Source organism: Dreissena polymorpha, chromosome 2, assembly GCF_020536995.1.
Source record: "Dreissena polymorpha isolate Duluth1 chromosome 2, UMN_Dpol_1.0, whole genome shotgun sequence".
Taxonomy (NCBI): Eukaryota; Metazoa; Mollusca; class Bivalvia; order Myida; family Dreissenidae; genus Dreissena; species Dreissena polymorpha.
Window position 1 is genome coordinate 121,401,249 of NC_068356.1, and position 16,091 is coordinate 121,417,339.

At 35.0% G+C, this 16,091-nt stretch overlaps 1 protein-coding gene across 1 annotated transcript in view; it reads left to right on the forward strand.

Moving 5' to 3' along the window:
- The window catches only part of LOC127868784 (calcium uniporter protein, mitochondrial-like), a 64,495-nt gene extending 49,098 nt beyond the window's left edge, over positions 1-15,397 (forward strand). The window contains exons 4-7 of the mRNA XM_052410859.1: positions 3,489-3,593; positions 6,053-6,216; positions 7,114-7,317; positions 9,165-15,397. Of these exons, the coding sequence (XP_052266819.1) occupies positions 3,489-3,593; positions 6,053-6,216; positions 7,114-7,317; positions 9,165-9,347 (656 nt within the window). The 3' untranslated portion in view covers positions 9,348-15,397. The remainder of the gene's footprint in view (positions 1-3,488; positions 3,594-6,052; positions 6,217-7,113; positions 7,318-9,164) is intronic.
- Positions 15,398-16,091: the final 694 nt, after the last annotated feature.

Below are 16,091 nucleotides of genomic sequence, written 5' to 3' on the forward strand. Positions count from 1 at the left end.
CTCACTAAAAGTGGAAATTCTTCCTTTTTTTGTGCTTTTCTGTCATACATCTTTATGTTTAATACATAGGTTAGTGATTCCTAGCAAAAAGGTTTCATCTTTAAAAGAAACTGCAGTTCACCCATGATTGCAATGTTCAAACCACATAAAAAACTTTTCATGTAAAATTTGCTTGTTTATTAACAATTGACATGATTTACACCATTTGATTTTTCCCCAAGAGTTTAGTTTTATTACACAATCAATTTAAAATACAATATGCATCAAATATGCAAATAACACAAAAAATAAAGTGAACACATTTTGAAAGTTTCATATATAACAGGAGTTGCTAGTTCAATAACATATACATGTATTTGTGTTACTCATGCATTTACTAATAACATAGCAGTCTAATAACCTTCCAATTTATTTCTTTTTAGCTCACCTGAGCACAACGTGCTCATGGTGAGCTTTTGTGATCGCCTTTTGTCCGTTGTGCGTTGTGCGACGTCAACATTTGCCTTGTTCACTCTCTAGAGGCCACATTTATTGTCCAATCTTCATGAAATTTGGTCAGAAGATTGGTCTCAATGATATCCTTGACGAGTTCGAAAATGGTAACGTTTGCTTGAGTTTGCTTGAAAAACATGGCTGCCAAGGGGCTGGGCATTTTTTCTTATATGGCTATATATGGCTATAGTAAAATCTTGTTCACTCTCTAGACGCCACATTCATTGTCCAATCTTCATGAAATTTGGTCAGGAGATTAGTCTCAATGATATCTTGGATGAGTTTGAAAATGGTAACGTTTGCTAGAAAAACATGGCTGCCAGGGGGCGGGGCATTTTTCCTTATATGGCTATATATGGCTATAGTAAAATCTTGTAAACTCTAGAGGCCACATTTATTGTTCGATCTTCATGAAACTTGGTCAGAAGATTTATCCCAATGATATCTTGGACGAGTCCCAAAGTGATGCCAGTTGGTTGAAAAACATGGCCGCCATGGGGCGGGGCATTTTTCCTTATATGGCTATAGTAAAACCTTGTTAACACTCTAGAGGCCAAATTTATTTTCCGATCTTCATGAAATTTGGTCAGAAGATTGGTCTCAATGATATCTTGGATGAGTTTGAAAATGGTAACGTTTGCTTGAAAAACATGGCTGCCAAGGGGCGGGGCATTTTTCCTTATATGGCTATAAATGGCTATAGTAAAATCTTGCTAACTCTCTAGAGGCAACATTTATTGTCCGATCTTCATGAAACTTGGTCAGAAGATTCAGCCCAATAATATCTTGGAAGAGTTCGAAAATGATGCTGGTTGGTTGAAAAACATGGCTGCCAGGGGGCGGGGCATTTTTCCTTATATGGCTATAGTAAAACCTTGTTTACACTCTAGAGGCCACATTTATTGTCCAATCTTCATGAAATTTGGTCAGAAGATTGGTCTAAATGATTTCTTGGATGAATTTGAATATGGTAACGTTTGCTTGAAAAACATGGCTTCCAAGGGGCGGAGAATTTTTCCTTATATGGCTATATATGGCTATTGTAAAATCTTGTTAACTCTCTAGAGGCCATATTTATTGTCCGATCTTCATGAAACTTGGTCAGAAGATTCATCCCAATAATATCTTGGACGAGTTCGAAAATGATGCCCGTTGGTTGAAAAACATGGCCACCAGGGGGTGGGGCATTTTTCCTTATATGTCTCTAGTAAAGCCTTGTTCAAACTCTAGAGGCCACATTTATTGTCTAATCTTCATGAAATTTGGTCAGAAGATTGGTTTCAATAGTATCTTGGATGAGTTTGAAAATGGTATCGTTTGCTTGAAAAACATGGATGCCAAGGGGCGGGGCATTTTTCCTTATGGCTTTATATGGCTATAGTAAAATCTTGTAAACTCTCTGGAGGCCACATTTATTGTCGGATCTTTATGAAACTTGGTTAGAAGATTCATCCAAATAATATCTTGGATGAGTTTGAAAATGATGCTGGTTGGTTGAAAAACATGGCCACCAGGGGGTGGGACATTTTTCCTTATATGGCTATAGTAAAACCTTGTTAACACTCTAGAGGCCACATTAATTTTCCGATCTTCATGAAACTTGGTCAGGAGATTTGTCCCAATAATATCTTGTAATCTCAGGTGAGCGACTTTGGACCTTTCAGGCCCTCTTGTTTGCATTTAGGGTCACTAAAAACCTTTTTGTCCCTCGCCATAGGCGGAGGGATTTTGTTTTGGCGTTGTCCGTCCGTCCTTCTGTCCGTCCGGCCGGCACTTTTGTGTCTGGAGCCATATCTTGGAAGTGCTTTGGCTGATTTCATTGAAAGTTGGTATGAGTATATATATTAATAAGAGGATGATGCATGCCAAATGGCATTGTACTTCATCGGATAATGACGGGGTTATGGCCCTTTGTATCTTGAAAAAATGCTTTTTTGTGTGTCCGGAGCCATATCTTGGAAGTGCTTTGACGGATTTCATTGAAACTTGATATGAGTATACATATACATGTATATATGGATAAGAGGATGATGCACGTTGGCGTTGTCCATCCGTCCAGAAAACTTTTGTGTCCAGAAGTGTAATGGCCGGGGATATCAATTCAACAAATTTGCTTGTTTTACTTAAGCCGTAACTATATTTTTCTAATGCCATGCGTGGATTTTTCCCATATGTAATGTACCATATGCAGTATTCAAGAACCAATGCCCAGATATTAGGTAAACAGTTCTGAACATAACACATTTCAATAAATCACTAATTACCAAGGATTGAATAACTGTTTGTGTAGATTGCGTAACTAACAAACGAACGAATACTTATATTATAAACTTCTCACATGCTGCTTCTTCTGTGTATTTGACAGGTTTATTCCAGATTTTCAGTTGGATTCTATTAAATGCATGGCTGCCTATCTCTTGTTTGTCTAACATTCCTCTCCAGGGTTTGTCTGACAAGCTGGTGTGATCTGGTGTATTTAGTAATTGAAGAAAATTGTTTATCATTATTGTCATGGTTTCCTAAATTGCGCACAGAAATTTGGTAGGTATACAGAGAAAATTGAATAAAACATGTAATCAAATAATATGTCAAAAATGCTGACATATCATATCACAAAATTCTGAATTATGCATATAATGCAAGATTGAGAAAGGTAGAGGTTTTGAGAGGTCTGCGTATCTTGATGTGCAGTTGTTAGGAGCAGTTAAATGTTTAGACATCTTATTACATATTTCAATGATATTTGCATGTCAATATTTTGTCTAAATAATTATTATAATGCTATACTGTATCTTTCTCATCAAGCCATCATTATCCTCCAGAAGTTCTAGAAAAAGTATATGTATGCAAAGTATACTTTTTCACCACAATGTTTCAACGTATATGTACATTAACCCCTGATACAAGGGCTTATCTGTAGCACTGATTTCTGTACTGTGTTTTTTGTTGTTTCACTGTATCACTGATTTCCATAATTTGTTATGTTTTGTTTCCAGATGAGGTGAAGGTAGCTGGTTCCACCACCATAGATATACTGCTGAGGTCGCCATTCACCCTGACAATCAATGAGGATACATTCAACATCTCACCACCAGAACCAGGTACGAAACTCTAATGTATGAAATAAGTGCCAACACAAGACTTGCACATCCAATTATTGATACAGGGGCTAAACCATGATTTACCACTCTTATATAAAATAGAAGTCAACCTCAGGCTTACACTGATTCTTAATATAGGGGCCAAACCATTGTTTTCACCTCAGATATAAAAACGGAGCCAACCACAGGTTTCCCCTGAATATCTTGATATAGGGGCCAACCGATTGTTTAAAACTCTTAATCATGAAATTTGGGCCAACAACAGGTTTACATTTGTTAACTAGCCCTCACATAAAGTTCGAACCTCAAATTCATAAAATGGATTTGAAACTAGGGTTTTTACCAGAAATGAAATATGTCTGAAACAATATTTTTGCTTCAAGATTCATTCATTTGAGTCTGACATGTTTTTCAAACCTAATTCACAAATTTAAGTCTGTTATGCGACTTTCACCCAAGATTCATGACATGTAAGCACAATAATAGCGTCTGTCCTTGGCAAAATGTCTTAAATCATCATTCTGATTTCCAAAAAGTTAATTTAAAGCGTGTAAGTGTTTTCTTTTTCATATTTGTTGAAATACTCAGTTTGTATTCCAAAATTAAAGTCTTAACCTCATACTTTCAATAAGGTTCATAACAAGACACAAGTTTGCACTTGTAACTCATCCTGTTCATAGATGACCCTCTCGGTTAGACATAAGTTTGCACATGTAATTCATCCTATTCAGAGTTGAGCCTCTCTAGCTAGACATACATTTGTTGCCATATTCAGAGGCGACTTTCTCTAGCTAGACGTAAGTTTCCTAATGTTACTCATCCTATTCAGAGGTGACTTCCTCTAGCTAGACATAAGTTTCCTCATGTTACTGATCCTATTCAGAGGTGACTTCCTAGCTAGACATAAGTTTCCTCATGTTACTCTTCCTATTCAGAGGTGACTTCCTCTAGCTAGACATAAGTTTCCTCATGTTACTGATCCTATTCAGAGATGACTTCCTCTAGCTAGACATAAGTTTCCTCATGTTACTGATCCTATTCAGAGGTGACTTTTTATGTCCCCCACTATAGTAGTGGGGGACATATTGTTTTTGCCCTGTCTGTTGGTCTGTCTGTTGGTCTGTCTGTTTGCGCCAACTTTAACATTTTGCAATAACTTTTGCTATATTGAAGATAGCAACTTCATATTTGGCATGCATGTGTATCTCATGAAGCTGCACATTTTGAGTGGTGAAAGGTCAAGGTCAAGGTCATCCTTCAAGGTCAGAGGTCAAATATATGTGGCCAAAATCGCTCATTTTATGAATACTTTTGCAATATTGAAGATAGCAACTTGATATTTGGCATGCATGTGTATCTCATGGAGCTGCACATCTTGAGTGGTGAAAGGTCAAGGTCATCCTTCAATGTCAGAGGTCAATTATATGTGGCCAAAATCGCTCATTTTATGAATACTTTTGCAATATTGAAGATAGCAACTTGATATTTGGCATGCATGTGCATCTCATGGAGCTGCTCATTTTGAGTGGTGAAAGGTCAAGGTCATCCTTCAAGGTCAGAGGTCAAATATATGTGGCCCAAATCGCTTATTTTACTAATACTTTTGCAATATTGAAGATAGCAACTTGATATTTGGCATGCATGTGTATCTCATGGAGCTGCACATTTTGAGTGGTGAAAGGTCAAGGTCATCCTTCACAAGGTCAAGGTCATCCTACAATGTCAAACATCATATAGGGGGACATTGTGTTTCACAAACACATCTTGTTCTAGCTAGACATAAGTTTCCACATGTTACTCATCCTATTCAGAGGTGACTTCCTCTAGCTAGACATAAGTTTTCACATGTAACTCATCCAATTCAGAGGTGACCCACTTTAGCTAGACATAAGTTTGCACATGTTACTCATTCAATGCAGAGGTCACCCACTCTAGCTAGACATAAGTTTTCACATGTAACTCATCCAATTCAGAGGTGACCCACTCTAGCTAGACATAAATTTGCACATGTTGCTCATTCAATGCAGAGGTGACCCACTCTAGCAAGAGATAAGTTTTCACGTGTAACTCATCCTATTCATAGGTGACCCACTTTAGCTAGACATAAGTTTGCACATGTAACTCATCCTTTTCATAGGTGAGCATCTCTTGATAGAAATAAATTTCCTCCTGTTACTCATTCTATTCAGAGTTGACCCACTTTAGCTAGACATAAGTTTTCACATGTAACTCATCCTATTCAGAGACAAGCCTCTCTAGCTAGACATAAGTTTGCAAAAGTAGCTCATCCTATTCAGAGGTGAGTCTCTCTAGCTAGACATAAATTGGCACAAGTAACTCATCCTGTTCAAAGGTGAGCCTCTCTAGCTAGACACAAGTTTGCACACGTAGCTCATCCAATTCAGAGGTGAGCCTCTCTAGCTAGACATAAGTTTACACATGAAACTCATCCTTTACAGAGGTGACCCTCCCCAGTGAGACTTTCGAGCGTCTGACAGAGGTGAAGAGTCTCACTGCCAAGCTGTACTCTCAGCTGAATGTAGAAGAATACCAGCTGAAACGGGAGAGGGACCTTATACAGCAAATAGAGGAATACCGCCTGCAGATACAGCCCTATCTCACGGTATGTGCATCAAGTTTTCAATCTGAATAATAATCTCAATTTTGGCCTATAAAATATGTGTTACATACGAGAACCACCTGCACATATTGCATTTCAAATTGATGTGTTTATCACTTTCCATGCCCTGAGGCTATACAAGTTTTTAGTATTAAAAAAAATCTCAATTTGATCAATGAGAATGCTAGCTATGAGTATTGCCAGCATATCAAGTGTTACATTGTGGTATGTTGACCATAGATGAGTCTAAGCTATACAAGTTCTCAATCTCAAAAATAATCTCCACTTGAGCTTTACAATGTGGTATATTAACCATAGATGAGTGGAAGCTGTACAAGTTCTCAATCTCAAAAAGATTAATCAACTTTACCAATGACAATGTATTGAACATATGGGAATTGCCTTCAGATACAACCATACAATATGGTATGTTGACAATTTATCAGGCTACAAATACCATAAAAATTCTTGATTGCAATAATATAAATATTTCGTTAAAAGGCTATAAGGCTTTGTTATTTGACTGTATGACCAGGTTATGACTTTAAGGTCACTTTTGTTATATAATTGTTTATAAATCTGAGGACAACTGAAATTGTTCCATTTATTGAACACCAGTGTTGTAAATTAAAGTTAAACTCTAGACTGTTGAAATATGTTCCTCTTAGTAAGGAATTTATTTTCAATTAAGACTCTCTGTCAAAAATTTCATAGCAAAAAGAAATGCATGTTAATGTGTATTTTTTAGCCTATAAATTAAATATAACCACAATGATTAATCGGAAAACAGTTTTGACTTAAAGAGACACCTTTACATATAAAGATGTTTACTTTGTTATACCTATGATTAAATGCTGGATACTTGGACTAGTGCTCTTCATATTAAATCAACCATTGTAGAAAAAGACTGACATGGAGAAAAGAATACAGTCTAGAAACAGGCAGCTGATGTACATAGGCTCAACCTTGATGGGGTTCCAGTTTGGGTTCTTTGCTCGTCTTACATGGTTTGAATATTCCTGGGATGTGATGGAGCCAGTCACATATTTCGCAACTTATGCAGCAGTCATGGGGATGTATGCATACTTCACAGTTTGTGCACAGGTAATGAAAAAAATTACATTTCTCCTTTGTACTGTTTTTCAACATTTTTTTCAAACTGTTTTGAATCTAAATGTTTGTGTACTTGAAAAGTCATAGAAAGTATTTGCTAATTCTCAGATGTATCTGTAACTGCACAAGGTCAAAATTATTTTGAGAAGGAATCAGTGATTCCCTTACTAGAAAATTGTAAGGGAGTCCTTTACTAGATATACTTTTATGTCCTTTGCTACAGAATTTGTCCTTTTTCTACACAATTGTTTGACTCCTCTGCTACATAATATGTGAGTTCTTTGCTACATATTATGTGAGTCATTTAGGACAGAATTTATGAGTGTTTTGCAACAGAATTGGAGACTCCTTTGCTACAGAATCTATTAGTCTATTCCTATAGTAACCAGCTAACCAAGGAAAAAAATGAGTTGGTTTAGTGACTACCTCAATGTGACTGCAATACTGTTCAAACTGCAAAAAAACTAACAGAGAAAATAAGCAAACCATAGATACTGAATTTGTTTTGTAAGTACTTTGCTGCAGAATCTGCTAATAAGCTTTTTGCTGTAGTCTATAGTATCTGTCAGCCCTTTGATACAATAAATCTCACGTGTTACATCATTTTTGAGTCCTTTACTCCAACATTTGTTAGTCAATTTCTTTTGAATCCTTCGCTACAGGTTCTATTAATTATTTGGTACTGAATCTGTGTTTTCTACTGAATCTTTGAGTCTTTTGCTACAGAATCTGTGACTGTTTATACAGAATATGTGACTCTTTTTCTATTGAATCTTTTGGTACAGATTCTGCAAGTCCTTTCCTACTGAATATGTGAGTCATGTTCTAGAATATCTGTGAGATATTTGCTACAGAATCTGTAAGTCCTTTGCTACAGAATCTGTAAGTCCTTTGCTACAGAATCTGTGAGTCCTTTGCTACAGAATCTGTGAGTCCTTTGCTACAGAATCTGTGAGTCCTTTGCTACAGAATCTGTGAGTCCTTTGCTACAGAATCTGTTAGTCCTTTGCTACAGAATCTGTGAGTCCTTTGCTACAGAATCTGTGAGTCCTTTGCTACAGAATCTGTGAGTCCTTTGCTACAGAATCTGTGAGTCCTTTGCTACAGAATCTGTGAGTCCTTTGCTACAGAATCTGTGAGTCCTTTGCTACAGAATCTGTGAGTCCTTTGCTACAGAATCTGTTAGTCCTTTGCTACAGAATCTGTGAGTCCTTTGCTACAGAATCTGTGAGTCCTTTGCTACAGAATCTGTGAGTCCTTTGCTACAGAATGTTAGTCCTTTGCTACAGATTTTCTGATTTATTTGCTGCAAAATATGTGAGTCTTGACTTCAACATTTGTGTAACATTTTGCTAAAACATCTTCGAGCCCTTTGCTACAGAATCTCTTGAGTCCTTTTCTAAAGATAATATGGGTTATTTGACAACAAAATCTGCATCAATTGCTACAGAATCTCAGAGTTCTTTCATACAGATAATGACAATGTATGTTCTTTGACCACGGAAGCTGCAACTGTTAATATTGCTACAGAATCTCCGAGTCCTATCCTACATATAATATGGGTTCTTTGACAACAGAATTTGAATTCTTTGCTACAGAATCTGTGAGTCTTGTTCTACATATTATGTGGATCTTGTGCTACAGAATCTCCATCCTTGGCTAAAGTATCTTTGTGTAAGCCCTTCATTACATATAATATGGGTCTTTTACTGCAGAATATCACTACAAAATGTCTGAGTCCTTTCCAGAAGGCTTGATATAAAGTAGATCCTTTGCCACTGATTTTATAATTAAGTCAATTTCTACAGAATGTTGTATTAAATCCCCTTCCATTTCAGGAGTACAACTATGTGGATGCCTGGGATAGGGAATTCGTCAACAAGTTCCACAAACTCGCCATCAAAGAGGGTTTCAACATCAATGAATACAACCGCTTGACAGAGCTGATTGAGCAATGTGAGTCAGATCTGCGGCGTCTACGGGACCCACTCCAGGTCCATCTTCCCATACGAGAACTCTAGGCGGGTCTTCTAGTGCTACATGTAGTGAATCTGCTGTCCACTGTTTTGTATATGTTGTTCTTGTTGTTTTCTTATTTTTGCACACCTGAGCATAACATTCTTATGGTGAGCTTTTTTGATCACGTTTTGTCTGTCATTTGTTGCCTGTTGACAACATTAACCGTGTGAACACTCAAGTAAAGGCACATTTATCATCCAATGATATCTCAGCTGAGTTCAAAGTTGTGTCTCTTTGGGTTCAAAACTAGGTTACTAAGTCAACTTAAAGAACACTCTAGAACTTAGAAGTTACTCTTTATTTCCAAGCTTTAAAGAGTTGTTCTTATAATATCTCATTAGTTTGAGAATGATTCTGTTATATGAAAAAGACCAGAGTGCTGGGCTGTTTTCCTTATATGACTTTAGTAAAACCTTGTGAACTAGAGGTCAATTTTTTTCCAATCTTCATGAAACAACATGCTCAGATTTTTTTAATGATATCTCAGCTGAGTTAGAAAATGGCTTTGGTACGTTAAAAAAACACGGATGCCAGGGTGCTTGTTATTTTTCCTAATATGGCTATTATGAAAACTTGTGAACACTCAGGAGGTCACAATCTTTACTCAATCATCATGAAACTTGCCAAGAACATTAACTTGCCAAGAACATTAATTCTATTGATAACTTTGCTGAAAATGGTTCTAGTCTATGGTTCTGTTGAAAAACATTGCAGGTCTGTTTTATATGGCTGTAGTGAAACTTTGTTAACACTCTAGAAGTCACATTTTTTGCACTATTATCCTGAATCTTAATCAGAATGTTTCTTCTAATGATAACTGAGCCAAAGTAGAAAATGGCACTGTTTGTTAAAAAACAAAGGATGCTTTTGGTCAGGTGGGGATGTAGTTTTCCCTATATTCCTTTAGTGAGAACTTAAATTGCCTAGGGACAGTGAAGTTTATTTGGATACCAGGTGTGCGCCTTAGTGCTTTTGGCACGTTTCTTTATGAAATTTACCATTACTGCTTTGATTGTATATGAACACAGGATTCAGCACTATAGTGTATATATACTGAGCTTTTTATGCTCCCTTAACAGATGTGGCATATAGCAGTCACACTGTCAGTCTGTGGGAGTGTCTTGATGTTCAAAAATCCTGTCTCATCCATTACTATGGCATATATTTATGGATTTTAAAATAACAAATAAAGAGAACATACTGCTTGTGACACCTGTCTCCCTACTGCATAAGTCAAGGTTACTTTTAGAAGTCAAAGGTCATATTTGTCCATTAAACAGCCATAACTTTGCCACATATTGATGAATTTTAAAATTACTTGTTACAAATGTTAACAATCAGATAAAAAAAGGACACATGTGTACTACCCATCTTCCCGCCTCAAAGTTGTAGGTCACACTTAGAGATTAAAGGTCCAAAGTGGAATGTGGGGGCATGTGTGTCCTTTTAACACATGTCATTTGTTTTGTAAAATATTAAACTTAAGTGGTTATTGATGATAGTAGCTGTGGGGTTATAGTTGTGGTATAGATGAATTTTTCTTGTAAGTACAGATTTCACTTTGTTAGGATGTCAAAAAGGTTATATTAAAAACAAGAATGTTGCATCAGTTTTGAACAAACCATATCAAACGTTTTTTATTAAATGTTTTGTTTGTTTTCTTATAAACTCCAGTTGAATATGATGTGTGTTTTATTCATGGTTAATCAAGTTATTGTATTTATTTGTTTTTTTACCTGATTTGTTCACATTTTTGCAATGTTTGAAGAAATGTGTTTAATTATTTTGTTACGCTATCTGTGATCTAACTATCAATTTGCCTTATACTTCTATGTGTTGTCAAAGAAAATTTGTTGCGACTTTTTATGCCCCGGAAGGGTGGCATTGAGCAGTTGAACTGTCAGTCTGTGCTTCCGTCTGAAAACTTTAACATTGGCTATAACTTTTGCAATATTGAAGATAGCAACTTGATATTTGGCATGCATGTGTATCTCATGGAGCTGCGCATTTTGAGTGATGAAAGGTCAAGGTCATCCTTCAAGGGCAAAGGTCAGAAAACAAAATCCAAGGGAAGTAACAAGCTTTAAAGGGAGATACTTTCTATTTCATATCATTTGGCAGATACAGATCATTTTCACAAGGGAAGTAATATTTTTTAAAGGGATATAATCGATAAAAAGATTTATTTCAAAGCGGCACAGTAGGGGGCATTGTGTTTCTGACAAACACATCTCGTTTTTAAATAGAAATACATTGTTAACATTCTTAAGGGTAAATTTGGTGTCATCTTTTGAGCATCCAAGAGCACAAAATGCTCATGGTCAGCTTTTGGGATTACTTTTTGTCCATTCTTGGTCATGAGTTACTGGGCCAATCAAAACTTAGCAACATATACAACTGGCTAATGTGGGGTCAAAAAGAAGCTCACTAGGTCAAGTTGAATAAAAAACAAATGAACAAATGAGATGTTACATTGTTCAACAAATCAACACGAAAATGGTCTATTGTCTAAACGCTAACATTTTGAAATATGGTTCTTCTCCAGTGATAAACATTGCATCAAATCTTTTTGAAACTTGGTCAGAACATTTCTTTCAATAAGATCTTGGAAAAGGTTAAATGTGGGTTATGTTGGCTCAAAAACTTGGTTAACCGGTTAAGGAAAAAACAGTACAAAACAGGACATTAGTCAGAACTAAATACAGAACTCAAGTTTGGACATTGGAGCCATCGACTTTTATCAAATTAAAATGGTGTCATTGTTTTTAAATGAATGATAAATATCCAGTTGTTAAGTTAATTAAATTTGTAGCCAATTTAAGCAACTTTTTTATTTTCCTTTACTGTTCTGTTGTCATGTAAGCCTTGCACATGTCATTCTGTTATGTCTTAGGTCTGTTTAAATTCATGCCCATTCTTGAAAATTTATTTTTTATATATGTGTTGAAGTCAAGTTTGAGGAACCATGCAGGGTCATGAATCCAATATGTAGAAATGCCTTGTTGTAACCTTTCCCTGTGGAATTCTTTTCTTGTTCTATGGCAGTTTGCAATTTGTTTTGTTCGCAATGTGTTTGGGAGACATTGATGCATATAAAACTTGTATGAATGTTTTATTAAATTATATCTGCGAAAAACTTGTCGACTTTATGGCAAGCTATAATTGGCAAGAACTTGAGCAGAACAGGTGGCCCAAATGCCACAATGTGATTGGGCGTATACTAAAATATAGAAAATATATTGCAAAACTTGTCATCTATAAGTGGTACAAACTTGTTGATAAATGTATACAAATCATCTCTAGCCATCAATTAGGAATAAGTTATTTTGTTCCCTGTTCAGTCATGCAAATACAATTTGTAAACCAAACCTCTTAAGAATGTTAAACAAATCTCTTAAGAATGTTAAGTATTTTTGTCATTAGTAGCCTGTGTTCATTTTTATTCATATGCCAATCATTTTACAACGGAATGTTTCTAATAATTCTTGTTTAATTATTGAATGTTGGTTCAAGCACAGTTTATCTTCAGTGAAAAGATGTTTTAGAATGCATGTCTACCTATCATGCTACTGTACAAAACATTGTTTCATATGCACATTGGTTCAACAAAAAATCTGACTTTGCAAACATTGCTGTTAGTCATAATAATAGTTTAAAAGGACTGGTGTTCATATTTTGGTTATAAAATAGGTTGAAAGATAATTTAAATGTTTCATAAGTTATTATTTAGTTGAAGCAAATTTACAAACAATTAAGTTTTTACAAATATTGTTGTATATAGATATATATATATATATATACCTACTGTTGTATGTAGAATATTACAAAGGTATGTTCGACCTTGCATTTAGTATTTATAATATATTTCAACACATTTTTCTATTATTCCTAAGTACACTGCACTTGTTCACTATATCTAATGTGCAATGCTAATTCATTATTGTAAGGGCTTGTAACTCAATATGATGGCATATGTACTTTGACATCGAATGTGAGTCATAAATTATGCCAATTTAAAAGCTACAGCAAAGGTTGATATGTGTTTGTATGTTATGTTTTATTGACCAGTGTATTTTCCGTGTGTTACCGGTATATGGTAACCATCACTGGAAGACAGGAATCTGAAGTAGCAATTGGCTGAAATATTTACTATAAACATTACACATTAGCAGCATCATGAAGACAATGGGTCTTATGTCATTTGTGGCCAGTGTACCTCCAGACAAGCCTGCATACTCGCTCAGTCTGTTCAGGAGCTCCCCTGTCACTCTAAGTTTTGTTGTCTTGGTAGGGGCATTATGACTACTCATCCGAGTATACGAATGTAGATGAATGTCATTGCACTGGACCCAAATGGCATAAGGCCTATTTTTCCACAATGAGGTTCCTAGATCAGCTTGCATTTAATCATTCACGCTGCTAACTGATGCATATCAGTATAACTCAGTTATATATTTATGAGTCCAACACACAATCTTGTTTTTTAACAAAGTTATGTTTATGTACTTTAGTGTTCTATGAGTTATGTCAAATGTGTATTGCAATCAAAATCCTAAAGTGCAAGCAACATTAAAAAATTGAATGATTTATTTTATAAAATGGAAAGATTTTGGGATGGCAAAAATTCAATTACCAATATTGTTTTTTCAAGATTTCACATGAAAGTATTTGTATATTAAAGGTTGATGGTCAAAAGCATTACGGATCAAAAATTCTTTTTGGATAAAAATGCTTTCAAAGTTATTTTAATCTTCTTAGTTAAGAAAGAAAAATCCACAGCAGACACATAAACTGATAGATTGCTGTACCAACTTGCTTTTATGTATGTTTTTTTATATCTTCCATACATGTTTGACTGATGTTCTTGATAAAGTTGTTAATCTTTGCACTGATATTGGTCAATATATCAAATTATTCCTGATTGTGTGACAATTTGCTTGTTCATGACCTTTTTATCATCATTTATTATTTAAATGCATTTAATTTAGGAAGTCTTAACTAGTTCAATGAATTGCCGTAGTGTTTGAAATAAAGGCATTCAAGTACTTATGTTTATTTTGCACCAAACTGCAAATAAAAAATAGTTTTTGCTATTCTATATAAATTAGAATGTGGTTCCAGAATGGTTCAATTAAGAACAACCATCGAAGTGCTAAGTACTGGAATTGTGCTTCTTGCACCAAACATGAATCAGAGCTTGTTATTTATACTGGGACAGTTATCTCAGTTAGTAGAGCGCTGTACTTCAAAACTGAGGATCGTGCGTTTGACCCCTGGACTTGCCTCATGTTGGAATTAGTGATGAAAACCATTCCACGGCCGTTCTACCGCTTCCTCTGATTCAAGAAGGGACATTGTCATTTACTGGCATAGGTAAATGCTTTAAGTACTTGTAACTCTGCTATTCGCGGCAATGTATTTGTTAGTTCATTGACGGCTGTGATGTGACTGAAATACCATTGACAACAGCGAAAAATCAAACTAAACAAACAAGAGCTTGTTTATTGATGGCTTGGGTCAAGTGGAACAATACTTGAAATGCCAGTTAAACTAACAGACCAGTATATATGAACATTCTAGTTTTTCATTTTTGACTTCACTTCTCTATGCACAATTTTACATCTGTTAGGTTGATATTTATCCTAGTTTGTAGGTAAAACTTGTTACAGATATCAGTGTTATCATCTACCCGGTATGTTGAAAATCAAACATTTAATAACAAACATCCCTGCAGGACTTGTTTTACCATCCCTGTCACGAGTGAATTGCCATACTGATTGTATGTGAACAAATAATGAAATGCATGGTCTTGAAGTGTTTGTACTTTTTAACTTGAAATATGCTGCTGTTATGTAATGTAGCCTTGACAACATTATTTTATTACTTTGTTTTCATGTTTTGTTATTCTTTTAGTTTACAAATACAATTTATATTGTTATATAGTCTCATACATCTATACTTTTTTATTTGTTTAATCACATCAGACTACTGTGAAGAGAGCATCAAAGAGATGTTTCTTCACGATTTAGAGAATAAAATCCTTGATCCTGGAGCCATGTGTTGTGTCGTTTCTTTCATAAGCAGCTTGAATAGTCGAGTTTTGTAATCCAAAATATATTTTTTTAGAGAAAGCCTATGTATGTCAAACTTATAGTTGTTGGGATGCTGCATCAGCTTTTTGTCTTATTTCAAATAATGAGAACATAAATTTAGAACAACACAACTACCCCTGGATACATACAAAATAATTATTTTATTATTTTAATTCATTATTTTTTTGCCATGTATTAAAAAATTTGCAATTCATTCAGTGCTTTTTTTCTTCAAATGGACACCAATTACTTGACTGAAAAGTCACCTCAACTGTATCACACTTGACAAAATATGTTTCCATGTGACTAAATGTTATTGTTAAGACTTGAGTGTTAGTACTTGAAGACACCATCAAAGCTTGATTTCTACTTCAACTGACATTGCTGAACCATTTTAAAAACATTCTTCAATAACAGGAGCAATAAAAAATCATTAACAGATAATAATATATTTACGTAGCAGACATCATCTTTTAAAATTACAAAGTTCAGTAAATAGTTGCTTTAACAACCTTTTATATAGTTCTCATTTAAAATATGAAAGAAAGTGTTAAATTATAACTTATCTGTTTTATTAAACATTAAATACATTTTCTGAAAATGAATATAACTCATATATAAATATACCTTTATATTGTAATAAATAATAAAGAA